This window comes from Cinclus cinclus, unplaced genomic scaffold (genome assembly GCF_963662255.1).
Source record: "Cinclus cinclus unplaced genomic scaffold, bCinCin1.1 SCAFFOLD_139, whole genome shotgun sequence".
Taxonomy (NCBI): domain Eukaryota; kingdom Metazoa; phylum Chordata; class Aves; order Passeriformes; family Cinclidae; genus Cinclus; species Cinclus cinclus.
Window position 1 is genome coordinate 197,111 of NW_026912231.1, and position 24,604 is coordinate 221,714.

At 52.9% G+C, this 24,604-nt stretch overlaps 1 protein-coding gene and 1 pseudogene across 1 annotated transcript; one reads left to right on the plus strand and one right to left on the minus strand.

Moving 5' to 3' along the window:
• Positions 1 to 15,707: 15,707 nt before the first annotated feature.
• Positions 15,708 to 16,410, minus strand: LOC134057634 (H-2 class II histocompatibility antigen, I-E beta chain-like; annotated as a pseudogene).
• A 7,039-nt stretch (positions 16,411 to 23,449) lies between these two features.
• Positions 23,450 to 24,604, plus strand: LOC134057635 (atherin-like). Its single transcript, XM_062514608.1, has 2 exons — positions 23,450 to 23,834; positions 24,361 to 24,604. Exons 1-2 carry the CDS (start codon positions 23,581 to 23,583, stop codon positions 24,602 to 24,604), a joined length of 498 nt encoding a protein of 165 aa, XP_062370592.1. The 5' UTR covers positions 23,450 to 23,580.

Here is a 24,604-nt window from a genome sequence, read left to right on the forward strand (position 1 = left end):
TGTCAATACATTCAACAAGTTCCTACTCCTTCATTGGGTAACGTTAACAAAACAACACCTTCACTAACATCACAACACAACATTCGCATTAAAAGATCTCCAAACTTCAGCAAAACTTCTTTTATAAAAGCCAGTGTTAAAAACCTTAGTGTTCACTCTAACAATTGCAAAGCCAACACTGTAATATATTTATCACAGTGGCTTTGAGCTTAGAGCTGGGCTTGGGCTAAGGAGCGCAACTGGAGCTGCCTTTGGGCTTAGGTCCAAGAACGGTGCTGGCCTTAGGGCAGGAACTGGGGCTGACTTTGGGAGTTCAAGTTAAAGCTGCCGTTGGAGTGTGGGCTGGCACTCCAAACTGCATTTAGGGCTTGAAATTGCCATTGGTCTTGGGCTTAGAGTTGCAATTGGGGCTGGCTTTGTGCTTAGGGCTAAATGCAGAATTTGTTTTAGGGCAGAGAATTAGGCAAGGAGCTGGAATTGAGGCTGGACTTGGCTGTTAGGGCTGGGTTTTAGATTAGAGTTGGAACTGGGACTAAGGCTAAATGTGCTATTTGCCTTAGGCCTGGCCTTGAGATTGGCTCTGGGGCTGCACCAGTCTGGCACTGGGATGAGATTAAATCCAGGAGTGTGAGTGTGTCTCAACATGGAGTGAGCTTGAGATCAGGATTAGGGTGAGCTTTGGGACTGAGCGCACGCCCAGATGGAGAGGGGGATGTTGCTGCAGGATGTCCCTGTCATCGTTGCAGCCCTGCTCAGGCACCACCAAAAGCCGGCAGGAACTGGCTGGGCCGACATACAGGTGCTCCCAGCACCTAGAATATCCTTCTTTCCAGTCCGTTCTGCTCTCCTGGACATGCTCCCTCCAGGCTCTTTGTCAACTCCTTCATGGCAGAGCATGGGGATATTGAGTGGCTTCTAGGACCCTGCAGAGTCCTTGAGAAGGACAAGCCTTGCTTAGCAACAACCAAATTCTCTACCTGTCATACACAGCATTCCCATCCTGCATCCAATCCCACCAATGTGCCACTTTCTGGGAAGAAAGGAAGCCCAGTCAAATCCAAAACAGTGGGAACATTCAGACAGTTCTCTGAGAAAATCCTAATTTATTTAACGTTAAGGCTCCTAAAATGATCAGATCTTGATCTATAAACACATTCCTGGTAGTCAGAGGCTATCTGACTGGTAGAGTGGGGGGAGCTTCCTGCAGATGGGAAAGCTTCCTTGGTTTCCTGTGAATCTTTCCTGCTGCAAAGCATGGGGGTTTCCCCACTGGAACAGGGACAGCGTTCTGGGAACTGACTGTAGGCTGAACACGAGTGGCTCCAGAACACTTCCTACTGGGACACTTGCCTCTGGGAACAGCTTCTTGGACACGGCTGGGCTGCCCATTTTACTTCCAGGCATTTCCTGCCCATCTGCATCCTCAGGGATGAGGCTGTTTGTCTCACAGCCATGGCTCTGAGGGAGCAGGGCCGCCTGTCCAAAGGGCTGCCTCCCTCTGCACTCTGCCAGCTCTCACCGAGGCTCTGGCAGGGGTGAAGGCTCTTGCAGAAATATCCCAAGACTGGACATCGTCCTCATCCTGCTCCTCCACTGCTGATGCCACAGAGTTCCCTGCACCTAGGAACACCACCTTTTCTTCTGGAGGAACTTCTTCCAGCACAACACCAAGGGTCTTCTCCTGTGGCACCGCCACAGCATCCTCCAAGCCGTGGACTAGGAAGGGACAGCTCCTGGATATTGCTGCTGTGTTTCTGGCTGCCAGAGCGGCCGAAAGCGCTGAGTGGCGGCCATCAAACCCAGCGCAGTAACTCCCGGCATTCGCCAAGCCGGAGGCGGCGTGGACAGCGTCGCCGAGGGTGGAGAACCAGCCTGGGTGTGCGGGAGGGGTCTCAGGAACCGCGGAGCTTGCCAACCCCGTTAAAGTTGCTGACGGCGCTGTCCAAGGTCTCGAGTCAGGGCCTTCTCTGGGACCCCCGGCATAAAGCCGCCGCCGCGCCGAGCGGGGATCGGAGCGGGCGGAGCCGCGGAGCACCGGGCTGGGGGCCGGCGGCGCCGGGCGTGGTCCGAGCGTGGCGCCGCTGAAGAGCGGGGCTGACCCGGGGACATCCGTGTTAGCCTTGAAACACACAGTCACAGGGTGAATATATGCAGGTGCTTTTATTGAAGAGCTCTGGCAATCAGGGGTACAAACCCAAGTCTCACTCCGGCACGGATTCGAGATGGACATGTTTTCATACCCTTTTCGTTATTAAACGACATATTAATTATGAAATGATAAATAAATTCTTATTATGTCTATTGTATACATTGATCTTATCCAAGCATGAATTCTTGTCATTTTCATCAGGTCCCCCAAACATCCTTTCTCATGATTCTTGTACGATTACATCGTTTCACACGATTCTTTCTACAATTAAACAATAATTATATTCAATTACCAAACAATCATTACATTTAGCAATCATATCATTTATCATATAATGATTACGCAGATGCAGTTTCACGTGGTCTAATTCGTTCCCAGGGCCTAGTTCCCTTTCTCAGGCCTACCAGGCCCAACCTTTCTTTCTACCCCCGAATCATTGTATAAAATTCCCACGATTTTAGAAACATTTTAACCCTACGCTACCATCCGGACTGTGCCGGGTTCCCTGCGGTATCCGCCGCCGTAAAAAAACAACGCGGGGCCGCAAGAGCCCACGTCGCGGAGGGGCTTTTCGGCAGCTGCCCCAGGCTAAGAAGCCAAAAGGCACCGGGAAGGGGGAGGGTGCCGGGCTGTACCGGTTCCCCTGTAATACCCGCCGGCGTAAAGCCGTGGGACCGGGGCGCCCAGCCGAGGAGGAGAGGAACGGCGGAACCCCCCCGGTGGAACGGGGGTCCCTGGATCGTCGGCAAATTGCTTTTACTTTTCGAGAGGAACATAAAGCCTTTTTTTTTTTTTTTCTTCTTTCATTCGTTTCTCTTCCTTGCTTTCCCCTTCTTTTTCCTTCTAGCTGATTGGGAAGGCAAGCTTTTCTTGCGAGGACCTGTAATGGGCTGTCAGGAAGGCAGGCTTTTGTTGTGAGAACCAGTGATTGGCAGGAAGAATGGGACTAAGAGTGTTATAAATGAGAAACAAAGTCTCGATATTTAGCAAAATTTAAGTTGCTTTATTTGATATAGACGGAGCACACAGCGCTGGGGAAAGTGAGGAGTCACCGCCCACTCCACGGTCCGTCGAACCTTGGTTTGCAGCTCCTTTTTATAGGATGGTTTTCCTTGTAGTCTCGGGACAGTTTGTCAAGCAGCCATGTGGTCTTGGTAGATAAGGGACAGTAGAAATGGGGGGGTCTGGTCTTAACAGATAGGTTGGGATTGATTACACCAAGGCAGGAAATCTGGTATCGCAAAATCTTTCAGGTTGCAACTGATTATACAAAGGCAGGAAATCTGATTTTGCAATATCTTTCAGGCCGTGGGAAACCCCCAGTTTACAAACTGGTATCAAATACAATTAACTAAAAAAACCCCAATATTCATAACAGGGGATTTAAACAGAATGATTTCATCATATATATTTTTCTCTATCTAATGTCCATGCTTCATTTCAGACCTAAGTGTTCTGATTTCTAGAAACCCCGATGCTTTTATGATTAACACAAATCTTTTATCAATTATCCCAAGAGCAAGGAAGGAATCCCGAAGGGGACAAAGAAAAGAAGAGATATCAACAGATATACGTCTAAATAGCCTCCTGGGAAGAAAACTAGCCCGGTGGAAACATGACTCCAACACCAAAGAATTTAAGATGGTACAGTATTGTATAATAGGATAGATTAAGAGAGAAATTAAGTCCGACTATGTATACTGGCCGTGGGATGGGTCACATGAGGAATAGATGCGTCAGGTTTTAAACACCCGTGTAAAAGCTAAAGGAAGAACCCCGGTGCAGATCTGGGAGAGGGGATTTCACACTGAACAAACTTTCTAGCTCTGGCCTCTCAGTCCTGAATCTCAAGGGAAAGCTACTTTGTGCCCCATTCCATACAAACAGAAAATCCTGGATTTGAGAGAAAAAACACTGGCTTGGGGTGTGCTTTGTCTTCCTGCTCCCTTTTGTCACCTCCTGCCTTTTTCTCTCTCTCTGTGAACACTAAGTTTTGCTGTACACTTTCCCTCGGATAATTTAACTGCTTACCATATCAAGTGTTACTGTTGTTCTCCACCCAGATTTAACAGGAGCAGGTGCTACTTCTCTTTCAAGATAAGATTCAGGTTAACAGCATCACTTGAGTGCAGTGATTTCAAAATGAATACATTACCTTTCTCTCTTTCCCTCGGAAATGAGCTACTGCCACCTGAACTTCCCCTTCCCTTCCTCACCTGAGCCATGGAACAGCCCCACTGGCATGGCAGGAGCTGGGCCGGGGAACTGCTGCCTTTGGAGTTGCACCTTCTCCTCCCGTGGCCAGTGCTCAAAGCCCAGAAGTGCTCTGTGCACTTTGAGTTCTGGCAGCTGGGTTAGAGCCCACATGGGAGGAGGAGAAGGTTCACCAGAGCCCCGCTACTGCCGTGCTAGCTCCAGGGCAAAGACTGGAATGGAAGCCAGCCCATGTACAAACCCCATCTGCTCTGCCCATTCCTGTGGGAATGAGCTGCTGCAGAGGGGAAGATTTGGGTGAAATGTGGTTCTCTAAGAAGGCCATAACTAAATGCTTGCATGGGGATTTTGGCTTCTGGAGCAGTGGGGTAGGGCTGCTGTTGTTTCCTACCCCTACGTGCCATGATGATGTACAGGCTGAGGGATGCCATGTGTGCTGTGCACTGGCAGTGATCCTCAAGAAATCTTTCTAATCCTCTTCTTCCAGCTAGTCAAGCCCCCACCAGTAGGAAGTGGCTCTGCTAAGCCCACTAAGAGAGCTCGAAGATTAGTTTGTGAGCCAAACAGTTGAATATTGCCTAGAGGGGGGTAGCAGGCAGTAGATGTGCCACCATTCTCTTTCCAGGACACCACTGGGAGTACTAGAACACAGGTCTGTGAGGCTGAGTGGTTGAATATTGCCTGGGAGGGTGGCAAGCACTGGATGTGACTCATCTGATGTTGGCACTGGCCTGGCCTTTCCTGTTTGTGCAGAGTGAGCTCACTGTCCACCACTGGCTTTCTCTTTCCAGCACAGATTCTCTGTGTGTTGTTTTGCCCTGGAAGGGAGATTTCTAGGTTGCCTTTGTTTCTTCATTAAAGGCAAATGATGGTGGGCAGAGCACTGCAGAGAGTGAAATGAAGAAAGGAAGTGGGTTGGCTGCCCCTAAGACAATCAGGGGAGAGGAACCATCCCATTGTCCCCACCCCCCGCGACCCTCCCGACCCCCCCGCCCAAGTGACCCTTGCCAGAGGGAAATAACCAAGAAATTGTCCCCAAAGACAGGGTTCAGGAATGCAGGACCTATCTGCCTGTATGTGTGGGGGGGAGGTTTGGGGGATCGAAGAACTTGTAGTGACATATTTTAACTAATTGTAGGCATGAAGCCTGCCACAATATCCCACCCATACTCCCCTCTCCTGTCCCCATCCCCACTGTGTCATGATCCCACAGAGAGACCCACATGGGGGTCGGAGCCAGGAGGGCTCTAGAACAGTGTTGTGCACACGTGTGTCAGTGTGCAGAACTGGACACACTTATATTCTCTAGTGTGTCCAGATGTGAGTGCACCCATCCTACTTTGTACAGTGTACGTGTGTGCAGTGTGCACAGCACTGTGCACATCTGTGCACTTCTGTGTACACGTGTGTTGAGTCTGTGCACAGCTCTGTGCTTGTAGGTGTGCACAGCTCTGCAGGGGTGAGCATGGCTCTGTGTGGGACATCTGTATGTTAATGACACTGCACGTATGAGTGTGCACGAGCTCTCAAGTACAACAGGTCTTGTGCTTGTAGGCATGTGTGCGTTAGTGGAGGCTGTGTGTAGGTGGGTGTCTGAGTACCACGTATGTGCTGGTGTGCATGGGTTTGGTGTGCATGGGTGTGTGCTCCTGGGGTCTGTGTGTGTGTGTGTGTGTGTCTGTGTGTGTGTGTCTGTTTGTGTCTGTGTGTGTCTGTGTGTGTTTGTGTGTGTCTGTGTGTCTGTGTGTGCCTGTATCTGTGTCCGCATGTCTGTGTGTGTTTGTGTCTGTCTGTCTGTCTGTGTGCCACTGCTGGGCTCTGCTGGCTGGAGTGGCTCCTGGCTCTCTGTTTCGCTCTCTTCTTGTAGGGAGAGGAATTAGACCCTATGTATAAGTGTGCCAAAAATTTATATAAGGTTGTGTACAGTGATTTCCATCAAATTTAGTAGTGTTTAAGGTTCCACTGAATCCCTGTAAGATGTGCATGCTTTGCACGGGTGTCTTTGGAGGGGAGTTTGTTCTCTAAATAGATTTCACAGTCATATCCACAGCTTTGATTTATGCCGAGCTTTTAAATCTGACATGTCAAACAAGAGTTTTTGAAATACACCAAGGAACAAGTGGCATTATTATGTGCATCCACTGCTGCTCTCACCCACGGCCCCTAGAAACTGCTGCCATCAAGACAAGAGGCTCTGCCAGGTGCATAAGCCCTCTATAAGTGTAATGCTCCTTAAGCCAGTTTCCTTGTGGCAGCAGTGCTGAGCAACTTCCATAGGTGAAGCCTGTGGGGCAGTACTAGGGTGGAAATAGCCATGAGGAATAGATTGCCTGCTACTATGTATTCGTTCAACAGTGCTTCCTAAGTCTGTGCTCTCTGGCCTCTGCCTGAGTTTCAGACACATCAAGCACTTCAGTTCCTTGTTCCGACACTCAACAGGAAGCTGCTATGTAGAAAAATGCCTCCTGATGTACATTGCCTTCAGCGTCTGTCTTTTAGAGAAAGGCCAGCTTTTAACCCCTCAGTGGGGAGGTCCCTTTCAGGTACTGCTCACCACTGAATCGGCTGTGCGAACCGCAGAGTGGGAGTGGACTCCTGTCGAGAGAATTAAAGGTCCAGTAAAAGAACCCAAAGAATAAACTGTAACATCCAGACTGGGTGAGATAGAACTGAGCCTCACGCACAGACGGAGAGATAATCACAGAAGCAGGAAGACATTCAAAAAGTAGGGTCAAGCTTCCAGCAGATGGCTCGAAGATTGTTTTAACACTTTAAGGGGGAGTTGGAACCATTCCAGTTATTAATGTAATTGTCCTGTTTTAATGGATGGAAATTACAAGCATCTGTTGAGGGGAAGTACACAGGGAACCGTAGGAGGTGCTGGGGCGGTTTCCTTAGGAACCAACAAGTGGAGTAAGACAAGAAATAGAGGGCAAGACCGGCTTGGCCCCTATGCTCACCACCAAGAAGAGTGTATAGCCCTGCTGTGGGCAGCAACCCTGTAGGCATGGTAAGGTGGGGGCTAAAAGGCCATAGCAGACCTCTATCATTCCTCAGTTGGCATTCAACAGGTAAGATACACCTGCTAAGGGTAGTAACCCCATAAGCATGGCAGATGGCCATACCAGGCCCTGGGACTCCCTTTTGTCCATTGCGAATAAGTGAGCCTAAGGAAAACCGCAGAGTTTTCTATTCCCACTGTCCTCACCACCTCAACAGATGCTAGTATGATAAAACTCAATTTTGAGAAGTAAGAGTGAATCACTGGAATCTAAAAAAAGACAGTTGTTTGACCCAAAAGACTTATGAAACGGAAAAGGGAGGTTTGTTATAGATGAGGGATGCGACGGTTGGCTCTCACAATTAAAGGATGAACAATGAGTGCATGTTAAGATACGTTCTGTGGATGTATAATGATGTTAAATGGATAATATACCCTCCCCTAGTCCCCTTTCCCCTCCCCCTTGTACTGTTGTTACCACGTGGCTTAGGTAGTCGGGGCATTTGGGGAGGGCTGGCTTGTTCCTGCACCTGACCTCCAGTCAAGATGTAAGAAAGTAGTCTGCAGCAAGGGACGGCAGAGAAGGAGTTCAGCGACAAGACTTTGGGAGGGCCCAGGGGCATAAAAGGCAGAACATCCATTCCGTAGCTGAGCACGTGGGGGTTTAGTCCTGTGCTCCCAGCGCTGATTTTCCTCAATCTTCAGTAATTTCTTGTCTTTTTATGTAAAGGTTTAATAAACCTTTGACATTTTAAAACAGTGAGCGTCGTTTTTCACAAGTCGATTATTACATTTTGTTAATGTTTAATAGAAGTTTAAAATTTGAAAAATCGAGCGTCATTTCTCACACCCTGCACTGTCAGGGTAGGAGGTGCAGCTGGTGTAACTTTTTCTTGTCCCCCCTGCCCTGTTGCTGTTGGGCAGGGGAAAGTGACAAGGTTTGTGAGCGCTGGCCTTTCGGGCGCTTAGCTTCATGCTTTCTCACAGAAACCTGTAGTTTCCAGCCGGCATAAAAAGAATGGGAAAGCAGCTCAGACTTTTCCCACAGGCTGTATTATCGTCTGGGAAGGGGTCAGGCTACAAATCCAAAGATGGGGGTTCACACATGTGATTTTATAAGGTATGGGGGGAACAAAAGTAAACCAAGGGAAAACAGAGTTAACACATTTTGGCCAACTACATTATCTTACTTGGTTTGGGACAACCAATTCTAAAGAATCAAACCGAACCAGTAATATTCTAAAAAGATAAGACGAAGAGCTTGCATGTTTTCTAACATGAGTCATTCTAAGCAAGTAGTTTTTCTTCTCTCAAAGGAAGTTCCACGGGGCCCTCACAGGAATGTGTGCAGAAGGATTCGTCTCCTCTACAGCTGGAAGGAGGGAGGGGTGGGGGGAGGCTGCTTTCAGGGGTCTTCATTTACTTCTCAGTATCCTGCTCTGAGTTTTTGGAGTTTTCTGCAAGAAATCTCTCCTGTGCCGGGTGCTGCGGAGAACTTTGTTGGTGTTTTCAGACAAATCCCGACTCGGGCCCAGGCCCGGGCCCGTTCCAGGGCTGTTCCTCATCTCCGGCTTTTCCCCTCACTCAGCCCGGGGGGCCCTGAGAGCGCGGGCCGGGGCTGGGCCGTGCGCAGAGCCCGCCCCTCGCTGCGATTGGCCGATTGTGCCATCACTCCTCGTTCTGCCGCGCTGATTGGGCAGAGCGGGGAGAAGCCCGGCCCCGGTGCCGCCCCCAGAGCGCCCCTGGCGGAGCTAAGGCGCCATTGCCGGAGCGTGTGTGCGGGCCCGGGAGCGGCGGCGGCGGAGCTCGGAGGCGGCCCCAGCGCAGGTGGGAGCCGCGCTCGGTTCTGCGGGGGCTCGGGGCTCGCTGCGGGCGGAGGGGGCGGCGGGGGGCTCTGTCGGGTTCGTTGTCCCGTGCCCGGCCCGTGTTGCCCCTGGGCTGGGGGCGCTGCGGGAGCGGCTGCCCGCGGTCTCCTTCCCGCTGGGAGCTCGGCCGGAGCCGGTGCCGGAGCAGCGCCGGCTCGTCCCGGTTCCTGTGGGCAGGACACAGGTGGCTGCCCTGTCCCCGGGGCTGTGCGGGAAAATTGCCGTCGCCAGAGGTTTGTGTGCACAAAGGAGACAGAGGAGTCCTGGAGAAGTGACTTTATTGATGAGCAGAGGGAGAGGCCCTGCGGCATTTGCCATGCGGTCTCTGAAACGCAGCCTCCTTTTTATTTTCATTTTCCCGGCCGCGTCTCCCTCTCCCTTTGCCCGCTGGCAGAGGTATTTGGAAGGTCCAGACTTCCCGATCCGGCTGCTGCATGTCCTCGTTAATATGCACCTCTACTACGATATTAATCTTACTGCTTTTAATCCCTCCTCATTTTCTCAAGAGGTCTCTTAACTAACTTTTAATTTCCATTGACTCGCTCTCTTTTTCTGGGTCCTCTTTGCTTTTGGGATTGTTCTCTGTGACCTCCTAGCCTGTCCTTTTGTAGCTGTTTCTGGATCAGGAGGCCTGGCTGCCACCTGCATGGCCTTGCTCACCTGCAGAATGAACTGCACTGAGCAAGGTGTCAAAAGGGGCATGGTAAAAAGATGAGAGTTGCTGCAGCACATCAGAGGAGGAGCAGCATTCGTTTAAGCCATGGTCTGCCATGGAACCACGAAAACCTGTCCCGTTCCCATCCTTTCCCTATATGGACTGGTACTTGAGCTACTTTCTTATTTCCTTTGTTATCTGTTTTGCCGATTTTCAGTTATCATCTATTTACAAACAGTGGTTTGAGTCATTTAATTTTCTGAAACTCCTCCTCCTTCTGTTAATAGCTAATCTGGTCCCAAGACATGGTGCAATGTCTTATTCTTCGTTTCAGTGGATTGATTGGTGGGAAGGTCAGGAGCTGGAGCTGTCTGGGTTATTGCTATTTTGAGGAATGATAATATAGTCTTTCAATAATAATAATAATCAAATGCAAACCTAATTATGCTACTGAAATTATGTATGGAGTTTCTTTCACCTGATATGAATTCCTTTGGGAATCCCTCAGGGGCTGGTCCATGGATTTGTAGGATTTGTTCTGGTCTCTGCTAATCTGGTCCCCATTTTTGGCAATGCCTTGCAGCCAGGGATGCATCAATTGATCACTTTTCTCTAATTAAATCATCACATACTTGGATTCCCAACTGATTTTTCTAGGCTCGCAAAAACACCCCAGTGCTCTGGTACACCCTCTAGAACCTGGGCAGTGACAGCACGTGTTGGAGTGGGGAGAGGGATGGTTGCCTCTGACATTTGATAGTAAAGTTTTCACAACCTTCTCCGTTTGCTGTTTCCCTTTGCAGCTTAACCAGTTTCTGTTGCAGTCAGATGTCCACACTATGGACTCTGCCTTGAGCTGTGCAAATTCCACCTGTGCAAGCAGGCAGAGCTTGGGGTGGGGGACAGAGGGAGTCAGCCCAATTCCTCCCCCAGGCAAGAACACCTGGGTACATTTTCCACACTTTGCCCCAGCAGTGTTAATTTGCATTTCTAAAGCTCCTCTCCTGGCTGCCTGGAGCCATTGCTTCTCTTCCAGAGCAGCCATTGGATAACTCACAGGTGGACCTACAGAATTTGCTTTATTTTTTTATCCTTTTTTTTTCCTTTTAAACAGTATTCTATCAACTGTTTATGCTTTAAAGCTTCATCCTTAAAGCTCTTCTCGTTTTGCAAAATGCAGCCTAAAGGCGAGCACCATAAAACCCAGATGGAAATTTTGCCATCACTAATAGCCATTGACGAAGATACCCAACAATTTCCATTGCAATCAAGTTTTTTTCTACTTCTCCTAGCTGTAAAAATTGATTGTCACTTCCCTGGCCCAAGTGACAGTAGAAAAGTTGGATTATTAACGAAAAATTATTCTAATGGTGTAATTTTTGTCACTGAAACTGCGGGAAAAACAAAAACTCTCCAAGACTATCTTTAGTGTTAGAGAGTCAAGGCGTTACTTGATTCTGGTCAGGATGGGTGACAGAAATAATTTCATCCACACATAGCCCAGGTGTGCAGAGAAAATCATGCCATGACACATGCATTTTACTAGATTATTCCTAAACTGTATACAGTCTGAACCCATTGCAATGCGTTGCTTTAATGTTCATTGCTTCCAAGTTGTGTAGTTCTCACTATTTGGTTTCCTACTGGACCCGGATTTCTCCCCCTCTGATGTTAATTAGGTCCAGATTCCTGGATTTCCTTGTCGGCCTTTTCCAGACCAGGTGTCTCCAGCTGTGCAGGGGGCAGGATCTGGGGTGGGTGTTCCTTGGTGGTTGCTGTTGGTCCTTGGTGTTCTGTTAATGGTCGTTATGTTTGTGGATATCTTTTGGGTTATTCCAGTCTGTTGAGATGTTAATCTCATCCCTGTTCAGTGGGGTAGCATTCCATAAAAAAGCCTTTAATATTCCTTTCCCGAAGGGGCAGGCAAACCAAGTCTGAGTAGGGAAATAGGATGTTTAAAAATGTCAAGTGTGTATATTTTCCAAGCATCGACTCGCAGGCAGCCCAGTGTGTGAGTGGAATTGAGAGGCAGAGTGGAATTCTGCCGCTGTCTTCCCCAGCAGCTGTGGGAGTGCAGGCACAGAAAGCAGCGAAGCTCCAGCAGTGGCAGCAAGGATTGTCCCCAGTGGCTGGAGATGCCGAAGGAGGGTGCCCAGGCAGAGGATTTCAGCAGAGGATCTGTGGGCAGGCCCAGGGGCTTGCCCCGCTGTGGAGCCCTGGCTGCTGCTGCTGCTGCTGCGTTGCCTTCAGGGCAGGGTCAGTGGCAGCCTCCCATGCTGGTGCTGCAGCCGGGAAGTCCAAATGTCCGGGGCTTCAGAGACCCTGAGCCGAGGGTGAGGGGTCCCCCCGTGCTGAGCTGTGCTGGCGGCTGTTTCTGTGCTCAGGGACACCTGGAATGGGCCGGGCCACTTGGCCACCAGTGGTGCTTCTTTGCAGTCCTTAGGCAGGAGCCGATGTCCCGCTTGGATGCCGTGAGCAGCAAAGTGCCAAGGCAGGCTCTGTGCCAGCCCAGCTTCCTGTGGGAGAGATTTGCAAGAGACAGGATTGTGGTCACAGACTGTTTGAAATATGTATCCCTTATCTGCACGGCTAGTGGGTGGGGAATTAGCAGGGTAAGGAATTCCCAACATCAGTTACAAGGGAGAGAATTGAGTGTCTGCTGTGGCTCTTATTCTTGCCCAAGCCAATGGTAAAAGCCTTACCCATGGCATCTTGGTTTCTATCAGCAGCTTGTAAAGGAGTTTCTTTATTTCTCCCTTCATTCTTTCTACCTGATCAGAGCTCTGGGGGTGCCAGGGCTTGTGGAGGTCCCTGTGGTATTCCTAAAGCAGCCATAGCCACTGAAGGGTCTTTGCTGTAAAATGAGTTCCCCATGTGAGTCTGTTGCTTCCCCAATCCCTTATCTTGGAAGTATTTGTTGTGGAAATGCCTTAAGGAGAGATGCAGTGATTGCTGAAGAATTCCGAATTGCTTTTGCCTGCCCGTTGGCTGACATGCTGTCACCAGGAGATATTTGAGCCTTCCTGCAGGGGGCATTTCAGTCCCAGGCTCTTGCAGGCACACACAGCTCTGCCGGTTGAGCTGACCATGTGGGCGGTAACCTGGGCTTGGTCTAATTCCCTTTCCTTAATCAGAGCGTGTCTTGGAGCTCTTGTCCCTTCTCCAGCCCTTGAAGAGCCATCCATAAACACATTTTGTCCCTCAGGCCAGGGAGTTTGTCCTGAATCTCTCCTAGCCTGGCTCTGGAGCTCTGTCCCTGGAATGCAGTCATGGGTGGGGAGCGCCAAGGCCGGGCCCTCCCGCGCTGTCCTGGCAGGAGCGGCTGCAGTGGGGACCGAGTGCGGGCGGGAGCGGCCGAGAGCCCAGCGCTGCCCCAGCCCGACCTGGCCCAGCTCCATCCCTGCCCCTCCAGTGGGATGCTGTGGGTTTGTGGGGAAGAAGGAGCCGGCCGTGGGTGCCTGGGGCAAGAGGAGAAGGGAAGAAACACGGTGTCACTGTCCACCAGGGCATCCACACTAGGGAGAAGCCCTACGAGTGTCCTGAGTGTGGGAAAATGTTTCAGTCCACCTCTTGTCTCCTCAGACATGAGAGGATTCACACAGATGAGAGGCCCTTCTGCTGCCCTGACTGTGGGAAGGGCTTCAAGCAAAACAGCCACCTCACTGTCCACCAGCGCATCCACACTGGGGAGAAGCCCTACGAGTGTCCTGAGTGTGGGAAGTGCTTCTCCAGGAGCTCTCACTTGACCCAATACAAATGGAGGCAGCACCAAGGGAAGCCCTGGGAGTGGCCTGAGTGCGGGAAGAGCTTCGTGCTCTGCTGCAGCTCCATCCCCCATGGGAGGATCGGTGTTGGATGATCCCCAGTGAGCCCCGTTGTGCAGAGCCCTGGTAATTCCTGTTGGGTCGGGGGAAGGTGTTGGAGACTTTGCTTTCCCTTCTCCTTGTGCTGCTGTGATTTGGTTGGTAATAAATTCCCTTCCTGTGCCCAAGCTGGGTCTGTCGTTCCGTGCAGGTGCTCGGGGCGCGATCTCTCCTGTTCCTTCTCTCAACTTCCGGGACTCTTCTCAGCCAATCAGAGAATGCGATGGAGAAGATGCAGCCAATCAGGGAGAGCAGGTCTGATGACTCAGCGGCTGCCGGGCAGACCCGCAGCACCCAGTGTTCCCCACCTGGACCCCGCCCTCCCCGCCCAATCACCATCCCCCCGCGGGGTCCCCCCAGGTCCCTCCTCAATGCCCCCCACTAAACAGAGCTGGGTCCAACTGGGAAACTCTGTTTGGAACACTGGGAGCAGCTGGGCTGGGGCAGAGTTACAGCAAGACTGGGTAGGACACACCACACCCCCAAAATCAGAGTGGGGACAGAGCGGGGGGGTCCTGGCTGGGCCCAAGGCCATGGGGAGGAGCTGCAGCCGCTGCTGGGTCAGGAGCTCTGAGGGCAGAGAAAAGGGGGTGACACCTGGCTGGGAGCCTCAGGGGAGCACACACGCTCTGGGGGAGGGGGCATATGATCCCTGGGACCTCCCCTCACCTTCTTGTGCAGGTAGAAGTGAGCTCCGGTTCCAGGAAGACTAATCCTAACACCGAGCTCCCCATCCCCCTCAGGACCTTGCTGCAGGGGGGTTTCTGGCAGCATTTCTGGGAGTCCACAGGGGTCAGGACCCTCCAAAACCTCTCACAGACATTGCAAGCCACTCCAAGCACCCTCCCATTCACCCCCAGCCCACCCAGTACTCCCTTAAATCTCCTCCCAATCTCTTCCCCTCCTCCTCAGGACCCACCAAAGCCCCTCCTGTCCCTCTCTGGATCCTGTCCCTCCCTACCATTTGCCCCCCACTGCCCCAGGACCCTCAAGCCCTCTCCCAGTCCCTTCCCAGCCTCTCCTGGGCTCACCAAGAGCCCTTCCAGTCTCTTCCCAACACAACCAACCTCATTTCAAGCACATCTTTTCCATCCCCAGACTTCTTTCATCCCCTCCTGACTGACTCAGACACTCTCCGAGTCACTCCCGACAGACCCCAATCCCCCTCCCAGCCCCCGCAGTGTCTCCCCCGTCCCCCTGCACTGTGGGGTGTGGGCTGTACCCCAGTGCCAGCTCGGGGTGTTCCAGGCTGATGTACTCCGCCTGGCAGCTGAAGGTGACCCTGCAATGGGGAGGGGATTACAGCAGCACCAGGAGCTGGTGGGTCTAGTCCCACTTGGGGACCAGGTCAGTGGCCACCACATGCCCTGAGATCTCCTTCTGGCCCTGGAACCACCTCAGCTGGATCTCAACAGGGTAGGAATCCATCACGGAGCAGAGTGGGGAGCTGGGGCCACGCTAGGAGCTTGAGTGTTACAGTGAGATGGATACAGTGAGGAGCTCTGGGAGAGAGTGAGGACACACTGGGACCAACTGGGGTGAACTGGGAGAGATGGGGAGGGCTGGTGTGGTACTGAGAGAGACTAGGAATGAAACTGGAGAGAATGGGGGAACACCGTGAGTGAACGGAGTGCATTGGGACAATAGGAGAGAGGGAATAGGTTAGGGATTGGACTGAAAAGGACTTGGAATGGACTGGGAGGGACTGGTGGGTCACCGGGATAGATGAGAGAGATTTGGATGAGCACTGGAAGGACACTTGGAGAGAGGGTGGAGGTCGGGGAGTGGGTTGGGAATGGAATGGCTGTGGACTGAGAGGAATTGGGAGGGAGTCTTGTGACACTGGGAGGGACGGTGAAGACAGTGGGATGGACTGGGATGCACTGGGAGAGCCACAGGAGTTCCTTGGGGTGAGGGTACAGGAGGCCCCGGGGATGGGCACAAGAAGGGCTGACGTGTCTCAGGTGATTCCCAGGGAGGTTTTGAGGGGCTCCAGGGTCATTCCCAGAGCAGGGCCTGAGGGGACACGCTCTGCCCCACGCTCACCTCTGCGCTCCACGAGGAACGGTCTGGGCAGCTCCTAGTTGTGCCGGCAGTGCCTGTGCACTGCAGCCCGTCTGTACTCCATCCATTCCGGGTCCCTGTTGCAGTACCTGGCAAGCCTGTCCCAAAGGAGATGTCCCCACGTACACCCCCACATGGCTGCTGAAGTGCAGGAACTGCTCCTGCTTGGAGATGTTCCTCTCCACGAACCTCACTCGGTTGGTGTCGCTAATGGAGTAGCACTCGGACTTAACCATCCCCTGAAACAGCCCTGTGTGTGCAGGACACAGGCCCCGGGATGCCCCCCCAGCAGCCCACAGGAGCCAAGAGCTCCAGGGCAAACCCAACTCCTCACCCCCAGTGCCCCATGGCCACCATGGGACCCTTCTTTCCGGGGTCCCAGTTCCTCTTTTCCACCTTTCTCTGCATTTTTCTCCCCCTTTCCCAACACTTCCCAGTTCCCTTCCCCTCGCACCATCCCTCCCGCCCCATTTCCCTTTGTCTCCCCAGCATCCCCTCCACTTCCCTTCCTGCCCCTCCCACTCACCAGAGCTCTGCGCCTCCAGCCCTGGGGCTCCCAGTGCCACCAGTATGGCCCCAGCTGTGGCCACACGCCCCATGGCCAGCACCGGGCAGGTTCTGACACCTCCTCCCTCCCTAAATTCCCCTGGCGGGGGGTGCTGGGGGCAGGGCACGGGTGGAGTCCAGGTGAGGAGCTCTGGGCGCTGTGGCACTGCCTGGACCATGAGGAGTCATCAGTGCTGCGCGCTCTAATTGGCTCAATTATTTTAGTGCCTTCTCTGATTGGCTGAGGAGAGGCCCAGGAGTTGAGAGGAGGACCAGGAGAGATCCCGCCTCAAGCTAGAGGTTGAAGAACATCCAATTCACAAGGCATGCAGGTCATCTCCAAGTGGTCCCCACACTCCTGTGGGAGCTCAGTGCACTGAGGATCTCAGGAGGGTTACCAAGTGTCTGGTGGCCAAATCCAGCCCTGCGCTCCCTGCGGTTGCGGGCACTCTGGGAAGGGTTCAGCTGTGGGTCAGATGGCCGGAGAGTGGGTTGGTGGTCACCTCGTGTGTGAGGCAGGGATTGGCTGGGGAGATGCGTGGACACCACATGACCAGAGAGCTGGCTGGGTAAAGGGACACCTCAACAGCGACACCACAGTGACAGGCAGCCAATGAGTGCTTGTTTCAGTAAAGTCTGGGTTAAGTTTGGAGTATATAAAGGCTTGGTTGTTTATAATAAACGATCTTCTTCAGAGCAAGCAGGCACGTCTGTCTGTCTGTCTTCCTCATTGCTATGCATGACCATAAGATGGGCATGACCATGACCATGGGATGGCCATGAGGATGACTCAGCTATGACCCTGACATGACCATCATGTGACTGTGGCCATGAGTTGACCACAAGGCGATCATGAGATGAGCCTGACCATTTGATGACCATTGCTGTGACCATGCTCATGAGATGATCATGACCATGAGAGGACTGTGACCACCAGATGACCATGACACAACCATGAGCATGAGATCGTGACCATGAGAGGAAGTTGCCCACGAGCATGAGATGACTGTGATCAGGAGATGACCATGAGCATGAGATGGTGATGCTCAGGAAATGACCATGACATGACTGTGGCCCTGACCTGACCACGAGATGACCATGACTATTTCATGACTCTGAGCATTTCATAACCATGACAGAGCCGTGTGGTGATCAAGGTCATATGGTGACCATGAGGTGACCATGTGTTAATGATGGCCATGGGCTCATAAAGACTATGACAAGAACAAGGGATCAGCATGGCCATGATACAATAATGACCATGAGACGACCATAACAATGGGAACACCAGGAGTTTGAGGTGACTGTGACCAAGAGATGACGGTGACCATAACAGAACCATGGCCGTGAGACTATTGTGACCAGGAGGTGATTCTGAGATGACCATGTGATGGCCACGACCCTGAGGTAACCACAACATGACCATTAGAGGATCAAGACTGTGACATGATAGTGACCATGAGATGACCATGACCATGCAATGACCGTGTGTTGAGGGTTAGTTCTCTCCCTTTTTTTTTCCCTCTGTGGAATTTTCCCCATTGTCATGCTAAGATACCTGTTGACTGGGCCCTGGTGACAAGGGGGAGGGGACGGGAGGGAAGAGAGAAAGCCCCGCGAGATTCAAACAGCCAGAAGAGGAAGCGGAAGGCTGGGCCTCGGCCCATTTCCCCCGCGGAGTTTGGACGAGAAGAACGATCGCCGCCTCTCCTCCATCTCCGCCATCCCAGCGTTGGGAAACCACTATCGGACCCTGCCCGGCTGTCTTCTCGCTGTGAGCTACCACCATCCAGCACTCTGCTGATCACCGGGACCGACACCGTGAGCCAAGGGCTCTCTCCATCTCTCTCTCCCCCTGGGACAGCTCTGCCATCACGCCCAGCCCTCCTGCGGCTCTGCGGGAGCCGCCCGCCCCCAGCACCGGGAACTGCAGCTCAGGGAAAAGGTGCCTGCAGCCAGAAAAACACTGGGACTGAGTTACTGCTCTGTTTGTGGGTAATTTCATAGCTGCTGTTGTTCTTGTTTGTCATCTTAGATACACTAGTAATGAACTGTTATTCCTACCCCCATATCTTTGCCTGAGAGCTCTCTTAATTCCAAAATTATAATAATCGGAAGAATCACGTTTTTTTCAGTCCAAAGGGAAGCTTCTTCTTTCCTTAGCAAACACCTGTCTTTCAAACCAAGACAGATTTTGGCCGCCCAACGTGGGGCCCGAGGGCATTGAGAGAAAAGGGTGAAAAAGGAATAACAATTCTTGAGTTACCTCAGTTTTGTGTTAGGTGGCATCATGTTGTCCAGCTTACCGTGGTTTGGGCTCCGTGTGGCCACAGCTTTATCTCTCCCATTTGCAATCCCTTACTTGAACATGGGTCCTATAACTCAGGCTGCTGTAACTATTATCCAGTTCCTTTTGTGGGCTGATAACGTGAGAAATTCATGGATTTTTAACTTCCTCTGGAAGGTGGGCACATGGATTCAGAGCTATCACACTCTAACTGTATGTTTTTGGGGTTACTTTAATAATGGTACATACTGTGAGGATATGACACCAGGGAAAATTTTGTCCCAACCCCTTACACAGTTTTTTGGGTCTGCTCCACCAGCTTTTGAGGGGTTCAAATCTCTTCTAAGCAGTAATGATGTCATACAGTGGCTGACATTACTAATAGGCCTTGTAAACCTGTTCTATTTAACATTCCGAGATGAGGGGAGATTGACTTGGATGACAACCCTGATACGTCCCCCAAGGAATAGGGATCCTGCCCCAGAACCAGGCCCCCTCTCCCTCTGGGAGCGGCTTTTAATGAGTGTAAGAGAGAGGTTTGTCCATAGAGAGAGAATGCAGGAGCACCACCATAGAATGCGCTGGAAGACCGCTGAGGAGGGGATCCAACAGCTGAGAGAATTGGCAGTACTGGAGATATTCTTTGGGAGGGGTGGACAACATGACAATGACCCCGACAAGGTCAGCTACACAGGGCAGATGTTGTGGAATCTGGCACACCTGGGGCCATCTCAATACACCACATTCATTGCAGCCATTAATGCTGACACCAACCACGAGACAGTGGGTTCTGTTGCCAATAGGCTCAGGAATTTTGAGAGTATAATGAACGGCCCAATGCAGGCTCAGGTCTCTGCTGTGATTAGGGAACTCAAAGAGGAGATGAGAGAGATGAGGGAGGAGATGAAGAAGGTCAGTACAGCACCAGTGCGAGTCACAGATGCCAGAGTTAGAGCCCCACGCCCCCCAGCTAGGGATAGAGGGTACACCCCACGAGCTGACCTGTGGTTCTTTCTGCGTGACCATGGGGAAGACATGAGAAGGTGGGATGGGAAACCCACTTCTGCCCTGGCAGCGCGGGTGCGTCAACTCAGGGAGGGAAACACTAACCAAAGGAGCTCCACTGAAGTGAAGGTAGCCTCAACTTCCCATAACCAAGATGCAGGGTATTACAAAAGGGAGGATGATTTGTCAGATCCCCTTGAGGGAACCTCCAGTATGTATGCCCAGGAAGGAAATAATAACCAGTGCTAGAGGGGCCCTGCCTCTAGCCAGGGAGAGGCACGGGAAAACCGGGTCTTTTGGACGGTGTGGATCCAATGGCCTGGCACATCAGAGCCACAAAAACATAGGGCATTGGTTGATACTTTTTCACAGTGCACCCTAATGCCATCAGAACATGTGGGGGAAGAGCCTGTTTCTATTGCTGGGGTGACGGGGGGATCACAGGAATTGACTTTGCTAGAGGCTGAAGTGAGCCTGACTGGGAAGGAGAGGCAGAAACATCCAATTGTGACTGGCCCAGAGGCACAGTGTATTCTAGGCATAGACTTCCTGAGGAATGGCTATTACAAAGACCCAAAGGGACTCAGGTGGGCTTTTGGAATAGCTGCTGTAGAGGCAGAAAACATTAAGCAATTGAACACCTTGCTTGGACTGTCAGAGAACCCATCTGTAGTGGGACTCCTGAAGGTGAAGGAGCAGCAAGTGCCAATTGCCACCTCCATAGTGCACCACCGGCAGTACAGGACAAATCGAGATGCCGTGATCCCCATCCACAAGATGATCCGTGAGCTGGAGGGCCAAGGAGTGGTCAACAAAACCCACTCACCCTTCAACAGCCTCATCTGTCCTGTGCGTAAGTCTGACGGAGAATGGAGATTGACTGTGGACTATCGTGCATTGAATGAAGTGACTCCACCGCTGAGCACTGCCGTGCCGGACATGCTGGAACTCCAGTATGAGCTGGAGTCCAAGGCGGCAAAGTGGTATGCCACCATTGACATTGCCAATGCATTTTTCTCCATTCCTCTGGCAGAAGAGTGCAGGCCTCAGTTTGCTTTCACCTGGAGGGGCGTGCAGTACACCTGGAACCGACTGCCCCAGGGGTGGAAACACAGCCCCACCATCTGCCATGGACTGATCCAGGCTGCACTGGAAAAGGGTGAAGCTCCAGAACATCTGCAATACATCGATGACATCATTGTGTGGGGGAACATGGCAATGGAAGTATTTGAGAAAGGAGAGAAGATCATCCAGATTCTGCTGGGAGCCGGTTTTGCCATCAAGAGGAGCAAAGTCAAAGGTCCTGCCTGAGAGATCCAGTTCCTGGGAGTAAAGTGGCAAGACGGGCGGCGCCAAATCCCCACTGAGGTCATCAATAAGATCACCGCGATGTCTCCACCAGCCAACAAGAAGGAAACACAAGCTTTCCTAGGTGCCATAGGCTTTTGGAGAATGCACATTGCTGAGTACAGCCAGATCGTGAGCCCTCTCTACCTGGTCACCCGGAAGAAGAATGAATTCCACTGGGGCCCTGAGCAGCAGCAAGCCTTTGCCCAGATCAAGCAGGAGATCGCTCATGCTGTAGCCCTCGGCCCAGTCAGGACGGGACCAGAGGTGAAGAATGTGCTCTACTCTGCAGCCGGGAACAAGGGCTTATCCTGGAGCCTTTGGCAGAAGGTACCTGGTGAGACTCGAGGCCGACCCCTGGGATTCTGGAGTCGAAGTTACAGAGGGTCTGAAGCCAACTACACCCCAACAGAGAAGGAGATCTTGGTTGCTTATGAAGGAGTTCAAGCTGCCTCAGAGGTGATTGGCACAGAAGCACAGCTCCTCCTGGCACCCCGACTACCAGTGCTGGGGTGGATGTTTAAAGGGAAGGTCCCCTCTACCCACCACGCCACCGATGCCACATGGAGCAAGTGGATCACCCTCATCACACAGCGCGCCTGTATCGGAAACCCTAATCACCCTGGGATTTTGGAAACAATTACAAAGTGGCCAGAAGGTGAAAATTTTGGTCTTGCCGATGAAGAGGAGCAAGAACAAGTGACCCGGGCTGATGAAGCCCCGCCATACAACCAACTGCCAGCAGACAAAACTCGCTATGCTCTTTTCACTGATGGTTTCTGTCGCATCGTGGGGATGAACCGGAAGTGGAAAGCAGCCGTATGGAGTCCCCGTATGGAGGCAAGTTCTCAGAGCACTTCCTGACTCAAAAATCATTCTCGGCATGGCAAGAGCTCACTCCTGTGATGGTTCCCTTTGCATAATCTCACGGTTGAGGGATTTGGGAAACCTTGCCCTGCTCCTTCTGCAGCCCTGACTGATCCCACGGCATTGCTGTCAGTGGGAGGAAGGAGCATTCAGCTTGTCAAACTTATTCTCGTTAGTAATGCCAGTTTCTCATTCCATGTGCTCTATGCAGCCATGGAGAAGAGCAGAGAGGGAAGGGAAGGGCCCAGGGCTGTGTCCCGGGGTTGTGCCTTGTGCAGCTCCTTTTGCTGGCCCCAGGCAGCCTGAGCTGCTCCCACTGCTGCTGCCAAGCCCTGGCCCTGGCTGGGGCCGGGATCAGAGATGCTGGCAGTTCCAGGCAGTCCTTTCTCCCATGACAGCCTCACATGGGGCTCCATCCATCCCAGTGTGGGGCACTGCAGGCACGTGCTCCCTCTGCCCCTGCTCCTGAGTGGAAGGCAGAGCTGGGGGAGTGCCTTGGAGCACTCACTGCACGCATTGCCACTGCAGCCTGAAGGAGAAATGGAACTTCTTTCCATTAAGGTCCTCCTAGCAAGAAGAACCAAGCCAAAGGAGACAAGAAATCTCTGGAGGCATCTGAACTTTTGGACAAGATGCTGAGTGATCTGGAGAGACGCCGTGGTGGGTGCATTTCCCTCAGCCTTCTCCTGAAACTCATAGCAGCCTTACTGCCCTGCTGCTGCTGTCACACCCTGCAGGGCTGTTTCCCAGCCTGGGCTGGCTGCGGCTTGTCCCCAGGCTCTGCAGGAAGGCATTTGGCATCAGCTGACAGGGGGCCGAAACTGCAGCATGGGCCATGCACACCCTGAGATCCACTGCAATTTCCTGATCTCTGGGTAGATCACGAGGGGTGGTGGTTTGGATAAGAGAGAGCCCTGTCACAACCCCTTTAACATGGGACTTTACCCCATCCTTATCCATGACTTAAACAAGCATTGCCTCCTGAACAGGTCACCTCCTCGAATGGTGAATAGCTCCATCTGATCCATTTATGCCTTTTCCTTTTTTCAAGTAATAGAGCAAAACACTGTGCAGATGCTGTCATGTCCTAGAGGAAGCAATGGCTCTGGGCCATGGTCTGAAGAAGGAATGGAGGAAATGCCAGGCACGGGCACAGGCACAGGAGGTAATTGCTGTGCCAGGCTCAGCCCTCGGCAGGGCTGTGTGGCAGCAGCTCTTCCCCCAGGGCCTGTCCTTGCACAGCCTGGGAGCAGCCAAAGCTGGAGGCGCCTCGGCTTCGAGGCCTCTGGAGCTCGTTCCCAGCCCCTGGGAAACGGGACTCGTGCACCAAGGTCCCTCCCTCTGCAGCTGCTCCTGGAGCTGCCCTGAGTGCCCAGAGGCCCAAGGCACAGGAGCAGCCCCGAGTGGGAGCCCTGCCACGAGTCCAGGGCCACAGCCAGCCCTGGCTCCTGACTGGGCAGGGGCTGCCCTGGGTCCTGACAGGGCCTGACTCTGTCCCCTTGGGCTGGGGGAGCTGTCACGGGGCAGGGAGGATCGGGGCTGGCAGTGGCTGCTCAGGGATGGCTTTGGCCCGGGTCCCTGGAAGGAGTGACTGCCCAAGCAGCTGCACTGGCCCCGGGCTCTCCTCCTCCCGGCCTTCTGGGCTGTGTTGGGTGGCACAGCCTGTGCCAAGGGATGGCAAGGTGCCTGCAGGCCCCATCTCTGGGGGAAACAGAGAATGTCCTGGCCGTATCCAGCGAGCTGCCAGCTCAGCAGTGGAGCACAGCACGGGCTCACGCTCCCCATTGCTCCCACAGAAGCACTTGGCAAGTCAGATGCAGATGCTGAGAATCCACCGAGCACCCCAAGAGTTTTCTGCCCCCAGGATGTGCGCAGGACCTGCATGATAGGCACAGTAGTGACACTGTTCACTGTGCCACTTGCCATGGTCCTGTGCTATGTCGGGTTCCGGTGGTGGAAGGGAAGAAAACAGTAAGTTGTTGCTGTTGGTCTCTACGCTCCAGCTACTTCAAAGGCTTTTGGTGGTCAGGAAACACTCGCAGTGAGGCTGCTGTGGAGTTGTGGATGGTCAGTGGTTGTGCACATAACTGTGCCGAGGGTTGTGCTGCTGCCCAGTGCTTTAATTGGCCTCTTAATTGCTGGGCCTTGTCCTTTGGAGCCCGCTGGGGCTGCAGGCAGTGCTGGCTGCCACTGAGGCTGCGTGGGCAAGAGCAGCCCCAGGAGCAGCGGGCAGAGGCAGAGCAAGGTGGGGAGGAGAAAGCAGGGAGCAGATTGCCCTTGAAAGGCAGACGCGCTCTGGGGCCCGCTCCTGGCCAGGGACCCTGCCCAGAGCCATCCCCTGCTCGGCAGGGCCTTGAGGGGCAGCTGTCCAGCTGGGCCAAGGTGTGCCAGCAGCTCCAGCCGTGCTGGGGAGCCTTGCCAGCTCTGGGCCCTGCTGTGCACGAGGGTCCCTGTGTGCCACCGGCAGCTGGGGCCTCAGACACTCCTCTCTCCTCAGTCGCCCTGCTGCAGCTCCAGCACCCTGGCCAAGAAGGCGCCACTCTCCGTCGCCCCCAGGGAGCCCAAGGACCGTCCGGTTTGACAGCTCTCAGACATGGCCTCAGCGGCAGCAGTCACCCAGGAAGGCAGAACACCAGCCCTCCGTGCCTCCCCCACGGCCCCCCAGCCCAGCTATGAAGCGGAAGCCCCCCGAGATCCCCCCACCTCCACCCCTGCCGAGCCGGCCGCCCTGGTCCAGCTAG